The 20,095-nt window shown below is 35.3% G+C and overlaps 1 protein-coding gene and 1 pseudogene across 1 annotated transcript; one reads left to right on the forward strand and one right to left on the reverse strand.

The window, feature by feature from the left end:
- The window catches only part of LOC113862346, a 93,906-nt pseudogene that overhangs the window by 16,067 nt on the left and 57,744 nt on the right, over positions 1-20,095 (reverse strand).
- LOC113861690 (monodehydroascorbate reductase 4, peroxisomal) lies at positions 185-5,022 on the forward strand. Its single transcript, XM_027494676.1, has 7 exons — positions 185-449; positions 703-754; positions 1,798-1,878; positions 2,790-2,908; positions 3,155-3,374; positions 3,535-3,653; positions 4,016-5,022. Exons 1-7 carry the CDS (start codon positions 330-332, stop codon positions 4,739-4,741), a joined length of 1,437 nt encoding a protein of 478 aa, XP_027350477.1. The 5' UTR covers positions 185-329; the 3' UTR covers positions 4,742-5,022.

A 20,095-nucleotide genomic window follows, 5' to 3' on the forward strand; every position in this document is an offset into this window, starting at 1 on the left:
ATTAATCTTAAATATTATAAATTTGAATATAATAAAATTTATATTAACAGATGCGCGATGACAAGTGAAATTACGGTAGATGAAAAGTCAGATAAGGAAACGGCAATGCTAAGAAAAGATGAACGACAACGATGGGGCGTATCCAGCAGCATATTGTAGACCTACACGGAGAGGATCTCATTCGGGGATACGAGGCTAAATGCAGCAGCCCTCCCATTTGTGTGTCGTGAACGAAAGCGCTCCCAAAATATTGTGCACCCTCGATTTTTGAATTGAAGATAAATAACACAAAAGGGTTTTGTTGTGTTGTGTCGTGTGGATGTTGAGAAATGGGGAGAGCCTTTGTGTACGTGATTCTTGGAGGAGGCGTGGCTGCTGGCTATGCTGCCCTTGAATTCGTCAAAAAAGGGGTCTCTCACGGTGAACTATGTATTATTTCCGATGAACCAGTAAGAAATTAAGAATAATCATTCCCTTTTTTCTTTTCTTTTTTGACAACCAAATTGAAATTTTGTTGGGTGGGTCTGGTATGCTTGCTTCACTCAATAAGATTCTGAGTTCTTGCTGTGAGTAATTAATTTCGTTCATGTAGAATTTATTGCTTTTATCTATTGATATTAAATTTGAGTTTTGGTCAAAAACCAGAATGGGCCTTCTCTGTTTTGTCACAAGTATATAAATATTATCAAATGTCTTTCTCAGGTTGCTCCTTATGAAAGGCCTGCTTTAAGCAAAGGATTTTTGCTTCCAGAAGGTATGGAACCTTATCAACTGGTTATTTTGAGTTGTGGATTTCTATTACAAGTATTTTATGCTATACTGATTGTTCAAAGTGACCCTCTTATTTTAACTCTTCTTTGTATAAGTTACTACTTTTCTTTGCATCATGTTCTATTTCCCTTTCAATTAACAATCAAATGATTTGATCAGGACTTCTGTCCAATTGAACATCCGCTCTCTGATAATAATATGGCTTAAATCCTTACATTTGGAAAAGTCATTAGCTTCCTGTTTAAGTGATAACTCCATACAACAACAAGCCTTGTTACACTTCACACAATGCCATTGAGTTCGGTTATGTTTTGAAATTTAAGTATCACAGCCAAGATATCTAATTGCCGGGATCACTGATATATAAACTTCGTTGTAATTCTCTTGATAATTTCTGTTTAGTTTTGGGGAAAAGTAGCTGTAATTTTTAGTTTTGGCTACCTTCTGGAGTATCGTCAATTTATTTTTCAAAATAATCTGATATTCAAGTTTTCAGAAGTAGCCCTGACTACCTGAGCAAATTAGGATTAGGCTATAGATGGCATAAAATGGAAAACAGTTTTTCAAAGCAGCAGAACATGGGCCTAAGATTTTGCTTGTATATATGATAGAAGGCATAGGATGGGAAACAATCAAAATTAAGAGGTTGAGTTGTCACAGTTAGTTAGCTAGTGGGAAGGAGTCTGTGATGTAAGGATCCTTATAGTGATGTAGAGGTTGGAGTGTGTGGGAGATTTTGGCATTTTTTACCTTTTAATGTTTCCATTTAAATTAGAGTAAATTATACATATACCATTTCCATTTCATGTTCTCTGTCCGTAACAGATTGAACTGGGAGCTTAGGATCATACTTGCATTCGGAGGATTAAATGTGGCATTTCCTTGTCGTTCAAATATTGTAGATAGATGATAGCCATGATACTAAATATTCATATGTGACCTTTTTTTCTTCCATATTTTAACTTTATTCTTTCTTTTCAAAGTTTATGCAATAAGTCATGGCTGAAATAAATTTGCAACTTACAGCTGCTGCACGGCTTCCATCCTTTCATACCTGTGTTGGTGCAAATGAGGAAAGACTAACTCCAAAATGGTATAAAGAACATGGTAATTATATTTTTTTGACATCGTGATGTGAGTTTTTTAATGCTGTAATTTATTGAGGCTACATCCCTTTTACCCCTTTGAAATGAAATGTATTGTGCGATTTCCTTGGATGTTGTTTGCTTTGTCCTGCTTAGTATTGATTTCATTTTCATACTGTAAGGATCAAGTTCAGTAGTTGATACCATCTAGATCCAGCGACCCTACTGAATCAACATTTTGAGTTTAAAATTTTATTAATACTAAAATGTTACTTAGTTTTATGGTGAATTGTTTTGTGTCAACCACCTAAGAATTCTCTTGGTGGAAATTAGCGAAGTTAATAATACTCTATCTAGCTATGATCATTGGTGGAAATCAGATGTATAAAGGTTTGTAATGGATCAGCATTTCATTTATTATCTTGCTTGATCACTGTTTGCATCGAAGGGGGTGTTGAGTCCAGGAGCAATTTGGTGTTTAGATGGAAATATATTTCTGGCATGTATTGGCAGAAGCTAAATTTCACTTAAGAGCGTCATGTGTGCGGATGTGTTATCAGTTATTATATTTTTTCTTTTTTCATGATGGATGATTTATTTCAGGTGGCAGCACCATCAATCAATATAGAGGATAAATCCTTTGTATTTCATCTTTCTCCAATAATTAGATCTGAAGTATTTGAATTCAAAACTAAGAAGAACCTAGTTAAATGCAATGTGATGACTTTTATTCATTGCAATTGGTAATTAGTATCCATGTTTGCTGCTAGGAAGTAATTTTTTTATTTAAATTTCTTAATCATTTCATCAGTAAATGATGCTTGCTGAAAAAAGTTATTTTTGATCTCTGTTCAATGTTTTAATGATATTATTTAGGGAGTTTGCTATCTTGAACATCTGCTTCATTTACAATTGCTATTATTTTCTTTCCAGGGATTGAATTAGTTCTTGGAACTGGGGTTAAGTCTGCGGATGTGAAACGTAAGACCCTATTAACAGCAACGGGAGAGACAATAAGTTACAAGATTCTTATTGTTGCTACTGGTGCTCGGGTACTAAAACAAATTTCCCAGTCAGAATTCTCCTAGTTAAATATAATTAGCAGTTTATCTCCTTGAAGCGCATCCATGTCATGGTTTTGAATTAAAAAAAAGGAACAGCTTATCTTCTTCTTGAAAATACTAAATACTAGTTTTAGTTTAGTATAACTGAGGATAAATTCACCAATGTACTTATGTAGTGGACACTTTGCTTTCTTTACAGAAGCATACCTAACATATGTGTAATGTCAAGTGTAGGCTTTGAAGCTGGAAGAATTTGGGGTGAGTGGATCAGATGCAGAAAATGTCTGTTATTTAAGAGATATAGCAGATGCAGATAGGCTTGTCAATGTTATGCAATCTTGTCCTGGAGGAAATGCTGTTGTCATCGGAGGTGGATACATAGGCATGGAGTGTGCGGCGTCTTTAGTTATCAATAAAATAAATGTAACAATGGTCTTCCCAGAAGCACATTGCAGTAAGTATTTAATTTAAAACTGTCTGTCAACTGAATATATTAGTAATGAGTATGTTTCTTTGCACATGTTAATCTGGATACAATGCCCCTTGTAGCTATTGTGAATGAAAAACAACTTAAAAACCTGATAGATATTCTCAATATTTTATTTATTTTGCAGTGGCTCGTTTATTTACCCCAAAGATTGCTAATTACTATGAAGAATATTATAAATCAAGAGGAGTAAACTTCATTAAGGGAACTGTGCTGTCATCATTTGATTTTGACTCCAATGGGAAGGTACTTATGATTTTTCTCATTTGAGATGATTTTGGTCTTGTGAGGAAAAGACTAATAGAAGATCTATTTGCTTAACAAAAAGAATTGCTAACTTTGTGAACACATTAAAATCACCTTTCCTAAAATTTGGCTTTTGATAGAACATAATAACATTGTATGTTACGTGTAGCTGACTCACCTAGTATAAGTTTTTGTTGTCAGAAAAAAGGCTGTAAGATATATGGGAGGTTGATTGTGCCAAATCTTTTCCAATTCATAAAAAGAAAACAACCAACCTTGTCCATATCGTAAAAGGAAATGATTAGAAGGAACTGAGCTAATTTGACTATGGTTGGATCATGCCTAGCTGGCTCTTTTTACAGGTTACAGCTGTTAATCTTAGAGATGGAAGGAAGCTATCTGTTGACATGGTTGTGGTGGGAATTGGAATACGTCCAAATACAGGTCTGTTTGAAGGCCAGCTTACTTTGGAAAAAGGAGGAATCAAAGTAAATGGAATGTTGCAGTCGAGTAACAGCTCAGTTTATGCAATTGGAGATGTTGCAGCCTTTCTAGTCAAAGCGTTTGGGGAAACACGTAGACTTGAGCATGTTGATTCAGCACGGAAATGTGCAAAACATGCTGTTGCTGCCATAATGGAACCAGAAAAAACAGGAGAATTTGATTATCTTCCTTTTTTCTACTCCAGAGTCTTTACATTGTCTTGGCAATTTTATGGGGATAATGTTGGGGATGTTGTCTATTATGGAGATATGTCGGGTAGTGCATTTGGAGCATACTGGGTAAGCAAGGGTCATCTTGTTGGCACTTTCCTTGAAGGTGGAACAAAAGAAGAGTATGAAGCCGTAGCCAAGGCCACTAGGCTAAGGCCGGAAATCGAAGACTTGACTGAACTGGAGAGACAGGGTCTGAGGTATGCAGTTTCTGTTAGCCAAAAACCGGTCGCATCCCCACAAGTTGAGGTTAGGGCCTCAGACCTAGTTTTGGAGAAACCATTATATGCTTGGCATGCTACAGCCGGGGTTATTTTTGCTGCATCAATAGCTGCATTTGCTTATTTTTATGCAAAAAGGCGCCGCAGATGGTGAAATTTCTGAGATAACCAATTCAATGTTGAGGGTATCGACAGATTTTAGTCAAAGATGCAAGCTGTAACATTGATAAAGCCTAGGACTAGGATATCTTGACATGTTATTGTATCTGATCCAATTTACTGTATTAAAATTCTTCACTTCTATTGTTCATACAGGGTTGTTGTACTAAAAAAACAAACAAAATATGATGGTCATCGTTTGTGAGATATTCCCATAATAGAATTGCATGTATTGTCCAGTATTTTATTTTTTTCAAACAGGTAAACCGTCTTTCCTAATCATCATTATTCCCCATCAGGATAATATTGGACTACTTACATATTGATATTAAAACGTGTTTTCAATCGTATGTTACATTGTTTTACCTGGAGAAGCCTAGGATTTTACTCCTCGGTCTAATTGTCTAGAAACTAGAACAAGAACACTCAGTTTAGAAAAGACTTAAGTGCAGCATGTTTATTCAAAGTACCTAGAAAACTCAATTTCTTATGTTAGTCGTGAACATAAACATAAAATTTTCTGATCATATCGTATACGTTTTTCTGAAGTTATACCATCGTACATCTTAACCGGCATAGAACATCTCCCTTTTACAGTTACTTCGTACTACCATTCCACTCGTTAGAGGAAATAAGCAGATCTTTCATGAAAGTCAGGATAAGAAACGACAATGACCCTCACCCTTCGCTAACCTTAGAAGTACCGACCATCAAATTTCATCATTTTAACTATAAACCAATATTGCAACACCTATCCTGCACATTTTCATCGACATTGCTAGTTTGATTTGTTATAGGCAATTATAAGTAGGGGTTACTTTTGTAAATTCTGTTGTGTGGATAAGCTATATATAAATGTTCACAACAGAATTTGAAAACATTCAGTAACAAAAAACTTTTTGCACTATTATTCTCTTGTAATTCAAACCAAATAAATAAAGTGTTCAGGTTCCATTCCAATTCCTAGGATCCCTATTATCCAAGTTCTTCGTTTCTCTAGATTCCTAGAACTGCTATATCAAGTGGTATCAACTTGTTACGTTCCATAAGCTTCATCAATGATAGATTCAACATGCAATCGAGTGGTAGAACGCGACATGGAGGATTGTTTGGAAACACGTCTTAGCTTGAAGATCGACACTAAATTCATAAAACTCGCAAATACGATGCAACAATCACTGCACGAGTCATTGACTCAATCTTTGGGCCAATTTTTGTCTCAACAACTTCATGAACAGTTGCAAGATCTTTGCAAGAATCAAAATCTTGGGCCAACTCACTTGCCAAATTCTGGACATCCAGTTCGGGGTGAAAAATCTTTTACTTATTCTTGTAACACCCGATTGGCTAGGCTAGAATTTCCAAGATTTAATGGTGATGCTGTGAAACAATGAATCCTGCAATGTGAAACTTTTTTCTCTATTGACAATACACCGGATGATTACAAAGTATGTTTGGTTGTTGTTCACTTCAAAGGTAGAGCACTTCAATGGCACAATGCTTATGTTAAAATCATAATATTATCCAATTTACCTTCTTGGTCAGAATACACTAGTCCTTTGGTTGACAGGTTTGGAGAGGTCTGTGATGATCCTATGGTCGAATTAATGAAGTTAAGACAGCAAGGGTCAATTACAGATTCTCATAAGGCATTTGATTTTATTGTTGCTCAGCTTAGTTTACCTGCTGAACACAAACTGAGTTGTTTGCTTGGAGGGTTAAAACAAAAGATTCAAATGATGGTACGCATGTTACATGTAACACCTTAGATTTAAGTTTTCATTATGGATTTTTTAATGAATTTATGCCCTTGATATATTCTGATTTGCTTGAGGACAAGCAAAAATTCAAGTTTGGGGTGGTGATAAATCTATATATTATTAGTATTTTACCTTAGTTTTAATACCTCTGATAAAGAAAACATGTTGGAAAAAGCAAAAAAACTCATAAAAATAATAGAATGATTAAAGTTTTCTCTAAATACATAGTTGTTTTAGAATTTATGAATTTTCTGTGTAGAAATTAATGATTCAATCATAATTTTGTAGGAAATTCTGAGCTAAGTTCATGAGGTTGAAAGATCAAAGGAAAGATAGAAGGAAAGTAGCAAAAATGGAAGCAAGGAACAAGGTTTAGGAAGTAAGAGCTGGGCATGATCACTATCGCTAGCGAAAGTGATCGTTCCAGAGCTTGAAAGTGAAGGGAAATCTGTGCGTGATCACTTTTCTTGGCAAAAGTGATAGTTCTAGAGAAGCCTCTAGGAAAGCAAGTTGTGTGTCATCACTTTTGTTCACAAAAGTGATTGTTCCAGAGAACCTTCCATCACTGCAAATTTGCGTGTGTCTCCTTTTGTCAACAAAAGTGAACACGCGCAGATCTCGATCTCAGCGTGGCTACTTTTGTGAAGAAAAGTGATCATTCCAGTTATGAAGAACATCAGAAAGGCCCTTGCATGACTACTTTTATGAAGAATAGTGATCACACCAGAAAGGCGGGAATTCGATAAATATGAATTAGGTTAGATATCTTGGGATCTTTTGTTCATTTTCACTTCTCATTTGTTTTCTGGTATTGTGAGAGTTTGAGAGAAAGATTGGGGACGAACACCAAGCTTCAAATCTTGAGGAATCAGGTTGAAGAATGGCTTGAAGATGCTTCTTCGTTCATCTTCTTCTTCTCTTTCTTTTTCTTCTCATTTTGTAATGGTTACTTAAACTCTTTGTAGTTAGGGATTATGAATCTAAAATGGAAGTGTTGAATTGATTTTGGATATGAACTTTGAGTATTGGATTGGATTGAGTAATTGATTCTGCTATTCACATAGTGATTGAATGGAAATTTGATTAACTAATTACAGAGGAACTCTTATTAATGAAAGTTGACTTTGTTTCCCAGATCTGAATCAATTACCAAGGTTATTGATTTCTTAGGGATAAGATATCTTGATCTTGCAATCTTCTGGTTTCTAATGCTTAATGGAATATTTAATTGAACCAGATCTAAGGATTAGAGTGATTTAGTTAAATGTTAGATTCGTTGAGTTAAGGAATTAACATTTGAATAATAAAACATGAAACTGATTATCATTCCATCTAAATACTTGAAAGTTCAGAACTTTATTGAATCAATGATGAATCCACTTTTTATTATATTTTTACTTGCCTTTTTGGTGCTCCTTGATAGAAAAAATGGACTTAGATAGTGCAAATGATATAGAAATCATATTTTGAGTAAATATCATAGGTTTATTAATTTTTGGTTAATTTGCATTTAATTAAATAGATATAGATTGCAATTTTAATTGTCTTGATAATTTTGCAGAGTCCCCAAGTTAATTTTGAGATATCTTAGCCCTTGGATGAAAGTTGCCCCCAAAGTAGCCATTTTTAGGAGCAAAAGTGGCAACTACAGCAAGTCTGGGCATTAAAGGTTCCAAAGTAGCTACTTTCAACCTTCAAAGTAGCAACTCTAGAGAGCTCCAGGGACGCCATTTGAGAAGCATTTTGCGCGTGGTCACTATTGTCTTTCAAAGTGGCTACGCGCATCCAAAGTAGCCACTTTCAGCATGCAAAGTAGCAACTCCAGAAAGCTCTAGGACGCCACTTTTGGAAGTAATTTGCACGTGGTCACTATTGCCTTTCAAAGTGGCTACGCGCATCCAAAGTAGCTACGTTCAGCATGAAAAGTGGCAACTCCAAAGAATTGGCAAGCTTACGTAAATATGCGCGTGGATACTTTCAAGGCCCAAAGTGGACACTTTCAAAGACAAAAGTGGACACTTTGCTGACATGTCTTCCACTATAAATAGATTTTAGGAATTAGGATACGGAGACTTGAACAATTATTCTTCTTTGATTCTCTTTGCCAAATTAGGACATTTTCTTTCTAGAGCTTTGGAGCCTTGGGTGACAACCAGGGATCCATTATAGGTTTTAATTTCCAATTTCCCTTTGATTCTCATTGAGTTTACATTAATGTTGCTTACGTTTTTGCATTTCTTTCTTTTATTTGTGAAGCCCATCCATATGGAGGGCTAAATTCTCTTGTAATTCCTAGTCAATTCATATGGTTCTTGAATTCTTGGGTTTAATGGTAATATTACTCTTTCTTTCCTTGGATTTATTAACCCTAATCTCTGAATGAAATGAAATTTACATGAGGGGAACATTGTTTAATGAACCCTAATTTACCCAAACAAAATTCTAATCCAAAATTGCTTAATTTGATTAATTTTTGAGATTGTTTAATCTTAGGGATAGAGATTGGAGCCCATTAAGATACTTAATTTTAATTGGGATGCTAAAGTTAATTTACGCTTGATAGATTCACTTAATTCAAGGGAAAAATAGGGGATTATTGAATCATTTGAAAGAATAGGGATAGAACTCATTGATTGACTAGGGATTACTCTCCTTAATTGATTAAATTTCACTAGTTTACATTTTGCTCTTGATTAAAATATGGAAATTGATAAACCTCCCCCTAATTTACTTGCTTTAAAATCTATGTTTACACTTGTTCGATGTATGTTCCCAACCAAAAATTCCTTGGAGACGACCTAGGACAACATCCTAGTACTGCATTCATTTCTTTGCATATTTGATGAGGATTAACGACAATCTTTGTGCATAACGAGTAGCGAAAATTCGTTCCATCAATCAACACTAAAGTTTTGGTGAAACAAGTCCCTAAATATATTTTCTACATCTGTCAAATATATACTTCCATATTCATTGTTCTGTTTTATTTTCTAATTTCAATATTGGTTACTTTTGCATACAAACTTCATCTGGAATTTGTAAGGCTCAACTAATTATGGACTTGTGAAGTGATAATTGAGAACTTTATTCCTTGAGGATGATATTTGGGACTCAAACACAGTTCTAACATTTTATTACTTGCTACAATAACACTAGTACACTTGTTAGTCAAAATTACTTCTGTTAAGAAAGTGACAGTTGCATTTCTAGATGCAGTCTCGTTGCAACGAGAGGGTCTCGTTGTAGCAAGATTCTGCAGAAACTAGGGTGCAATTTTCTCTGATATTTTCGCTGTAGAGACAAGAGGCGTCGCTGCAGCACGAGATGCCTTACTGTAGCGAGAGTATCTCGCTGTAGTGAGAGTGTCTTGACCAGAAAAGGATTTAAAGAGGTTAGGGTTTGGGGAAGCTTCATTTCTCACTTTTCATTCGAGATTTCTTCGATTCTCTCACTCCCAAATCCTTTTCCATTTTTTAAATTGCGTCCAAAGTCATTTGTGAGCTAGATTGAAGGTTGGATTCATGTTAGGGACGCTTGGAGGCGAGTTTTAATGGTTAGGGTTTCGATCTCTCTCTCTCATTCTCTGTTCTCTTCATTTTCCTTTATACTTATGAGATTCCTCCATGTATTTAGGACTAAGTTTGCGTGGGGAACACTTCCTAGAGCTAAATTCGTGTGTGGGTCTTCATTTGAGGTAAGGGGGAACCCTACCCTATCTCATTGTGTTTAATTCACTGTTTATTCCGTTGAATGTTGTGATGTGACTGAGATAGGGAGTAGGAAATGTGTGAATTGATTATGAGGTTGACATACCTTTGATTAAAAATATGCACGAGTATGTTGAGCAATTGATATTGAATGTGATGAGTGAAATGATTCAGCCCAATATGGGCGAATAGGTGTGTTTGCGTGTCCTTGAATGATGTAAATGGATGGAAATGAGTATAGATGGCATGTTGAAATGTTGTGTGTATGAAATAGACATATGTGTCGTGTGTGGTAGATGAATGTGGGCCGTATATCGTGAATGAATGTGGGCACTTGTGCTGTGTGTGCGAATGAATGTGGGCCTATGTGCCTTGTAATGTTAATGACTATGGATAATTGTGCCGCGTGCTATGAATGAGTAATGTGTGTGGTTAAAATGTGTTTGTGAATGGGGCATGTTGAATGCCGTTGTAATGATGCTATGAATGGTTCAACGATACACTGGAGGTGTGGAAGATGAGGACGGTAGAAATACTTTGACCACTACCTTTGCTGAGCGACCCGTGACTGCCCACGCTGTATCCGTGAGGTGGGGGTGACCGACAACCATTCTTGGTGTGAATATGTGATCACAGTGCCACAGTGAGCTTAGCTAGCTGCGGTAAGAGCACGTGTGTAAATTGTTATGGTGCCGTGAGTGCATCGGTTATGAACTGGAATTAAATACTTGAAATATTGCTTGTAATTACCTACACTTGAGAAAAATATGCTAGAATACCTATAGATATGCATGGTGAGGCTCTATGTTAGTTATGTGTGTTGGATAGTATAGAGTACTAGCCTTTACATTTATTTTTCAGGTGACCAAAACGATAAGCACCAGACTCAGTGAAAGAAGGATGAACTGCTATAGGACTTCGATTGTGTTTTGAAATTATAATGTAACTAAATTAGTCCTATAGCAGTCTTTGATATAAATTGTAATCCTTTATTGTTTTGAATCGCTTTGTGAGGTTCTATGATGGGATCTTTTATTAAATGAAAATTTTATTACTTCCATTTTGCGAAACTATTACTTGGACATTTAATTTATGGTGTTATAGCATGCTAAGGGTTTATGTTACTTTTGTGATGAACCCTTCACTATAGACCATAGTCTAACCCATAAAAAGTTACAAATTCTTGTTCTGGAAGTTGAAAAAGTGACAGAAACTTTGGACAATATGTCCCTTGCGGAGGAAACTGTGAAGCATGATACTGCTAGCCCTGTAATATCAGTAAATGCTATGACTGGTCTAACTAGCTTTAAGCCTATGAGAATCACTGGTTATGTCAGCAAGAAACCTTTGCATGTTCTTATTGATAGTGGAAGCACTCATAACTTCTTAGACATTGAAGTAGCTAAAAAGCTTAGCTGTAAAGTCTCCCTAGTATAGCCTCTGAATGTCATAGTTGCGGATGGCACTAAAGTTATAGTTTCTTCTAAGATGACAGGATTCTCTTGGAAAATTCAAAGGACTAAATTCAATTATGATGTTATGTTAATTCCCCTAGGTTGTTGTGATTTGGTGTTAGGAATTGAATGACTTGTGACATTAGGGGATATTACATGAAATTTTGATAAGTTGTCAATGCAATTTTTTGTCCAAGGCAAGAAATATGTCCAAAGAGGGACTACAACTAATGTTAAAACTATGAGGAAACAACAATTGTCCAAGGCTTTGGGAAGTAGTGTACATTTCTCCATGATACAACCTTGCAGCCAAGAAATTGGTTTACTGCATTCTTTGACAACACACGCTCTTAAAACTGATATCTCTAGTTATTTCGAGCACTTGTTGATGGAATTTGAAGATATTTTCCAAGAACTAACAGAACTGCCTCCTTCAAGAGATTTACATGACCATAGAATTCCACTTGTGCAAGGGGCCAATCTAATTAGTAAGCGACCTTACAAATATGAGAAACAATAGAAAGATGAAATTGATAGATTGGTGAAAGAATCATTGGACAGTGGTATTATATAGCACAGTAACAGTCTCTATGCAAGTCCTGTAGTTTTGGTTGGCAAAAAAGATGGGTCTTGGAGGCTATGTGTGGATTATAGAGACCTTAATAAAAATATAGTCAAAGACAAATTTTCCATTCCTTTGGTGGATGATCTTTTAGATGAACTGCATGGATCTGTGATTTTCTCCAAGATGATCTAAGAGCCGGATATAACCAAGTTAGAATGCATCCAACTGATGTGTATAAGACTGCTTTCAAGATGCATGGAGGCCATTTTGAGTATTTGGTTATGCCATTTGGGCTAACCAATGCCCCTGCGACTTTTTAGGGATTGATTAATGATATCTTTAAGGAGTTTTTGAGGAAATTCCTCCTTGTCTTCTTCGATGATATATTGTTCTACAGTGCTAGTTTTCAGGATCATTTGCTGCACTTAAAACTGGTACTCTCTACAAAGAGGCAGCACTCTTTATGTGCTTGGAAATCTTAATGCTATTTTGGTGTACCACAGGTGGAATATTGAGGCCATTTTATCTCAGCACAGGAAGTGTTAACTGATCCATCTAAGGTTTTAGTAGTTACCCAATGGCCATTGCCGCAGAATCTAAAACAATTAAAGGGATTTTTGGGACTCTTGGGTTATTACAAGAGGTTTGTTAAGGGATATAGCGTTATTGCTAAGCCATTAACTGACATGCTCAAGAAGGATAATTTTACTTGGAACCTTGCGGCAAAATTAGCTTTTCAGTCTTTAAAGGAGAAACTTGTTGTAGGCCCTGTGTTAGCTTTGCCAGACTTCACAAAAAATTCGTTGTTGAAGTGGATGCTTGTGGGTTATGGTTTAGGGGCTGTGTTGATGCAAGATCACCATCCTTTGGCATTCATCAGTAGAAGTTTGAATCTTCAGCAGCAGTCAATCTCTACTTATGAAAAGGAGTTGCTGGTAGTGGTATTTGTACTTAAGAGATGGAGACATTATTTGTTGTCTAAGAAGTTCGTTATCAGAACTGACCATAGGAGCCTCAAGTACATTCTTGACCAGAGATTAACTACTACCTTCCAACAGATGCGGCTTGTCAAGCTCTTGGAATTTGACTTTGATATTGAATATAAATAAGGAGGAGATAATGTAGTGGCAGATGCTCTTTCTAGATTGGATTTTGAGGATTCACTGGCATGCCAACCTATGCAAGTTCATCAGCCCGATTCTAATTTGCTGAAAAGAATAAAATTGTCTTGGAAAACTGATCATTCTATACAGAAAGTAATTTCATAAATTTAGGTTAATCCAGCTTTTCATAAGCACTTTAAATGGAAGAGGGATGAGTTAAGAAGAAAGGGTAAGTTGGTGGTAGGCAAAGATGATGAATTAAGGAAGAATTTACTTCAATGGCTGCACGAACCAGCTATTGGTGGGCATTCTGGAAGAGATGTTACCCTCAAAAGATTGAAGGTTGTCGTATATTGGCGAGGCCTCACTAAGGATGTTAAAACTTTCATCCAAGGATGCAGAGTATGACAAACTTGTAAACTAGATAATTCTGCCTATCCTGGATTGTTGCAACCTCTTCTAATTCTAGATTGTGTTTGACAACATATCACCATGGATTTCATTGAAGGATTGCCTAACACTTATGGCAAAACAGGTCATTTTTGTTGTAGTTGACAGATTGATCAAAGCAGCCTATTTCATGGCTCTTTCTCATCCATTTACTGCGTTGGATATGGCCCAATAATTTTTGGATAATGTTTTTAAATTGCATGGCTTCCCAGACACAATCACTTCTGTCAAGGATCCTATTTTTGTTAGTAAGTTTTGGCAAGATCTTATGGCTTACCAAGGTGTAAAGGTTTAGTTATCCTCAGCTTACCATCCTCAAACCGATGATCAAACTAAGGTAGTGAATATATGTGTAGAAACGTATCTGAGATGTATGTGTTCTGACAGATCAAAAGAGTGGTCTAAGTGGTTGCCACTTGCTGAGTGGTGGTATAACACTAGCTTTCATAGTAGTATTTAGGCCACTCCCTATGAAATTGTATTTGGCTAGCCCCCTCTTGCATATCTTCCATATCTACCAGAAGAGTCTAACATTGAGTTGGTGGATAGAAGTCTTCAAAAAAGGGATGAGATGATCAGATTATTGAAGTTCCACATGAAACAAGCTTAGGAGAGGATGAAGCAGCTTGCTGACAAGCATAGGACAGACAGGAAATTTCAGGGTGGGGATAAGGTTTATGTGAAGTAACAGTCTTATTGACAAGATTCAGTGGCGTTTAGGAGTAGTGCTAAGTGATGAATCCACATTTTACTAAATTTTTATACATCATTTATTACTTTTTATAGAAAAGAATAGACTTAGATAGTGTAAATAAGATGAATATTCCAATTAGGCTAAATAATATAGGTTTCTTAGTTTTTAGTTAATTTACATTAATTTATATAGTTTATTTTACATGTTTTGATCATTTGAATAATGTGGCAGGAATCCCCAAGCTTATTTTGAAGAATTATTAGATTTTGAGGAATTTGAGGTGAAAGTAACTACTTTCAAGATTGATAGTGACAACTACAGCAAGCCACTTCCAGCAAAGGGACCAAAGTGATCACTTTCAAAGCTTAAAGTGACAACTACAACAGCCCAAAATCCACTAAACCTGCACGTAGCTACTATGAAAGTTCATAGTAATCACTCCAGAGCATGCAGAATTAAAGGTGCTGCGTGTAGTTACTATCAAAGTTCATAGTGACAACTCCAGAGAGTCCAAAATGTCCCAGTGCTGCGCATGGTTACTATGAACTTTCACAGTAATCACTCCAGAAAGGCAAAACCTAACTGATGTTGTGCGTGTTTACTATGAAAGAATGAAAGTAATTACTTTGGAGGGCGCCAGCTTTAGTATAAATAGATTTTTACCAAATTAGGGTAGAAAGTTCTTACACTTTTTGAACCTTTTATCTTCTTTACTAGATTTAGGACATTTTCCAGAGCTGAGGGCAACCTTGGGTGACAGCTAAGGGTCCAACCTAGGGTTTGGTTTCTCATTTTCTCTTGCTTTTACATTTATGTTAATGAGTTTTATGCATTTCCCAACTGGGTTTTTGACCCCCATTTCAATGGAGGGCTAAATTTTGTGTAATCCTTAGTAAGTTCACACGGATTCTTGAGTTCCTTGTTTTTAATGATAATATAATTTCTTTCTTCTCACGAATTACTTCTTCCTTGTCTCTTGAATTGAATTAATGGTGAATGAGGGGGATATTGCTTAATTAACCCTAATTTGTTTTAAGGAGATTCTAAACTAGGGATTGCTTAATCCTAGGTTTAATTCTAAGGTTGCGTAACTTTGGGATGAGAGATTAGAGCCTAGCAAATTGCGTAATTTCGTTAGGACAATAAGGTTGATTTTCGCTTGTTAAATTAACCTAATTCATGGGAGAGAGGATGAATGTTAAATCTTGAGTGGAATGAGGATAGAATCTTTGTGGATGAACTAAGGATTGCTATTTTCTATTGTTTGAATTAATTAAACTTGTTTGGTCGTTGCTCTTTATGTTGATTTGAAACCACGAAACCCTCCATTTTAATTGTTTGTTCAATTAATGCCTTCAACATGTTTAATGAAGATTAATAGCCAATGTTCACGGGAGACAATCTAGGGTAACCCTAGTACTACATTAATTTGTTTAAATTTTGATGAGGATTTGCGACAAATCTTTTAAACACAACATGAGAAAGCATCGTTTATCACTAAGCCAGCTCCTAAGTTTTTTGGACCTTTTCTCATTATGGATTGTGTAGGACCAGTTGCATATAAGTTAGAATTGCCAACTCAGTCTTAAATTCATAATGTTTTCATGTTTCTCAACTGAGACAACATGTCGATAATGACTCTGTTTCTGCTACACTACCATCTACATCAGTGTTGGAAGATACTGCAAGAGAACATAAAGCTATTTTGGATAGGATGACAGTGAAAAGAGAGAATCGGGCAGTAACCAAAGTACTTGTGATGTGGAAACATCAGTTAACCGGGGAAGCTACTTGGGAATTCTACTTTGATTTGAAACAAAAGTTTCCTCAATTCAATTCTTGAGGACAAGAATGTTGTTAAGAGAGAGGATTTGTTATAGGCAATTATAAGTAGGGGTTATTTTTGTAAATTTTGTTGTGTGGATAAGCTATATATAGATGTTCACAACAAAATTTGAAAACATTCAATAACAAAAAACTTTCTGCACTATTATTTTCTTGTAATTCAAACCAAATCAATAAAGTGTTCAGCTTCCATTCCAATTCCTGGAATCCCTGTTATCCAAGTTCTTCATTTTTCTAGATTCCTAGAACTGCTATATCATGATTCCTTATTGATTTTGAACACGACTTTCCCCTGCTACTTCTCTTAACAATCGAACCCACATCTGCGCCATTTTACTACAGCTAAAGACAATTCCTCTTCAAATTTTCAGAAAAATTGTTAGTGAGCACGTAATTTTGTCCAAACTATTTTTTGTTAACTAACTCGTTAAGAATTAAATTAAACAAATAAATTCTAAATAAATATACAATATTTTGGTATATAATCTAAGTTCATTAACATAAAATCAAAATAATTAACAAACAATAGATTCAAAACTATTGTGCCAATTGATATTTATTTTTAGTCTAATGCCAATTTTGAAATAAAATAATTTTTTTAATATCAAAATTTATTTTTAGATACTGCAAAAGAAAATGTGTAAGAATGAGAGATTTAGAAAAAAAATAAAAAAATTAGTATTTTCGTCATCTAATTTTAAAATGTTTTAATTCCATTTTCTACTTTTTTTCATTTTGTTCCTCTAACTTTTAAATAGATATTTATTGTTAAAATATTAATTTCATTACAAGTTTTTATCTTCTCCTTTGCATCACCAAAATGTTCATAAAGTTGGATAAATAGGGATTTAAAAATGCATTATTTTCAATGTATTCATAATTTTTTTAGAATCGGATATAGCATGGTAAAAATAGTTTTTCTCCTCGATCTTTGCTTGATAGCATGCATTATTTGTGCACATTTTCAATCCTTTAGAGTGTGTAAATTACCTTTCATGTTCCCTTATTTCACAAATTATGGCATTTCCTAGTTAATTGGATGATAGGAACTCAATTTCAATTAATGTCAAAATTCTGTTTTCAGACCTGCACTCACTGTTTTAATCGTAAATTTTTCCATAGATGCTCGTTCGGTCTGATTCCAGTTGCATTGGATTCCTCATTTTCTGGGCTATAAAATTCATGTGCAGATCGTCCAAATTGGAGCTGTTTTCTATTTTATATGAATTTTTAAAGCTAGGAAAATTGTGCAGGAATTTTGTATTCGAATTTTGTTCTTGTAATTTCATTTCATTTGTATTAACATTTCATTAGCTTGTAATTTAGGCTGTTTAATCACACTTGTGGGCCCTTCCTTTTAGTGTTGGATTTGATCATAAGTGGTGCCTATTAATATGTTAGAGGCTCCACTTTGCAAATGTTTTTTTTTGGTTTTTGTTTTGACACACTTTTAAAATTCGGTTTTGACTCCTAAAATTCTCTCTCGAATTCTCTCTCGAATTCTCTCTCTTCTCTTGGTGTGACTTTTCGTTTTCTTCGCTCTTCTTCTCTCTTCTTGACTTGGCTGAGCATTGGATTCAATGGAAGGCTAGGCTTCTTGGATTGATACACAAGGAATAGGGAATTGCAAGGAAGATTCAGAGTGGCTCCAAGTTTGAATTCTCTTTTCTCCTCTTCTCTTTTGTTTTTCAAGATATTGATAACGTTTGGGGATAAGAATTGAATTGAATTGCGATTGTAGTTTGATTCATGAAATTGAATTAGATTGATAGATCTATTAGTCAAATTTGTAATCTAGTTTGTTAGCAAATTCGATTGAATTAGTTAATGGATTAGATATTCAAACTAGGGAAACAATGAAGGATGTTGTTTGCATGAACCTATGACTTGTGGATCAATTAATTCTCATTTGATTTCTCTTTTATTCCAGAATTTTATGCGTTTGATGAGATTATTCTTAAACTTTCAAAATTCCACAATCTTTTGTTTCATTTTAACAATTCGGCAAAGAAGAATTAGATACAAACGTGTCCTCGAGAATTTGACCTTGGTTGACATTATTCTACAAATAATTGCGAAAACCTTGTGCATTTGTTAAGTGTTTGACAAAGCTATATCAAATTTGGCGCCGTTGCCGGGGACACGTAGCTTTTGATTCATTTTCAAGTTGTTAGTTGTGTAGCATTTCCGTTCTGTGTGTTGTATCGATTTTGATAGTTTCTGTGTTCAAGTGTTCTTCATTCTGTGAGAATTATATTCTGTACTTGTAATGCATTGATTTGCATTTGATTTGGTTAATTCGTGTTTTTGAGTGTGTGATTAAATCCAATAGCATTTTGTGTATGTTGTATTGTATGCATGCTGAAAACAGAAATCAGAAAAAAACAGAGGAATAATAGGAATCGTTGCTGTTTTGTTGTTCAATTGTGTTGTGTTTGATTGCATGTTCCATTATTCCATTGAGTTCAATTCGATTTGCATTTATTTGAGTGAGTGATTAGTTGCATTTTGGTTCAGTACTGTGTGCTGCCTGCGAAAACAGAGGACTAGTAGAAACCAAAAACAAAGGAGTAGTAGAAATCGTGTTTGCCTTGCTGAATTGCTGAATTGCACTATTCATTTACTATTCATCCACTATTCACTAATTTTGAAAAATTCCAAAAAAATAGTAAATGGTCGAATTTTGAGCTGAATTTTTGTATCCACATTACATTTAGTGTATATTAGTGTTTAGAGTTGGTAGATTTGAAAAAGCTTTTCTACACAAGGAGACACATCTTGGTGGTGAAGAAAAATTTTGTGCAACTTAAAAGTGTCATAACTTTTGCTAGGAGTGTCAGAATTTTTTCCACCACACAGGACTTTGGGGTAGAACAAAATTTCCCATTCACTGCAACCCGCTTTGTCGGTTGAGGTTCCCCCGATTTTCAAAAATCGCCCGTTTTCTAAAAGTTTTTTATTTTTTAGTGTTTATTGACCTATTTTTCTTAATTTTAGGCATCCAGTTGACCTAGTTGCCGTGCTCAAAAAAATCTGAAATTTTTTGTGGTGTCATATTACATCAAAAATAGATTTATCATCAAGTTATATTTCAATTTTCCCACCTCTTCTTGGTACTTGCTTTGTAAAGTGACATTATTCATGCATTGTTGTGCTTGCTGTTTTTGATGTTTGTGATTTTGTATGACTAGGTCCAGGTCTGAGCATTTGTTTGACATTGATCCTGAGATAGATAGGAGATATCATAGACTCCAGAGAGGTCAAAATAGTGTGCTTCATAGTAGTAGTGATAGGAGTCATAGTAGAGAGCATTGTACACTTGATTTGAGCAGTGATTCTTATTTTAGTGATTCTGAATTTGGCACTTCTATTTCTGATACATTGTCCATTCATTCTAATACCATGGCACATAATAATCACGAGAGAACACTTAAGGAGTTAGCTGCACCTGATGTTACCTACCAACCATTAGGCATTCAATATCCTGATATAGATGTTCCTTTTGAGCTTAAGTCTGGACTAATCCACCTTTTGCCTAAGTTTAATGGTAGTGCAGGTGAAGATCCTCACAAACACCTTAAGGAGTTTCATATAGTGTGCTTGACCATGAGGCCGCAGAGAGTTCCTGAAGATCATATCAAGCTGAAGGCTTTTCTTTTCTCACTGGATGGAGCAGCCAAGGATTGGTTGTATTACTTGCAGCTAGGGTCTGTCACATGCTGGATGGACATGAAGAGGATGTTTCTGGAGAAGTTCTTCCCTGCATCCAGA

The sequence above is a fragment of the Abrus precatorius genome, unplaced genomic scaffold, assembly GCF_003935025.1.
Source record: "Abrus precatorius isolate BTA unplaced genomic scaffold, Abrus_2018 Scaffold3, whole genome shotgun sequence".
Taxonomy (NCBI): Eukaryota; Viridiplantae; Streptophyta; class Magnoliopsida; order Fabales; family Fabaceae; genus Abrus; species Abrus precatorius.

Coding starts and splice junctions, on each gene's coding strand:
- LOC113861690 (XM_027494676.1), top strand. CDS start 330: ATGGGGAGAGCCTTTGTGTACGTGATTCTTGGAGGAGGCGTGGCTGCT. Junction 1,879..2,789: donor AAAATGGTATAAAGAACATG/GTAATTATATTT, acceptor TTTTCTTTCCAG/GGATTGAATTAGTTCTTGGA. Junction 3,654..4,015: donor ATTTTGACTCCAATGGGAAG/GTACTTATGATT, acceptor CTCTTTTTACAG/GTTACAGCTGTTAATCTTAG.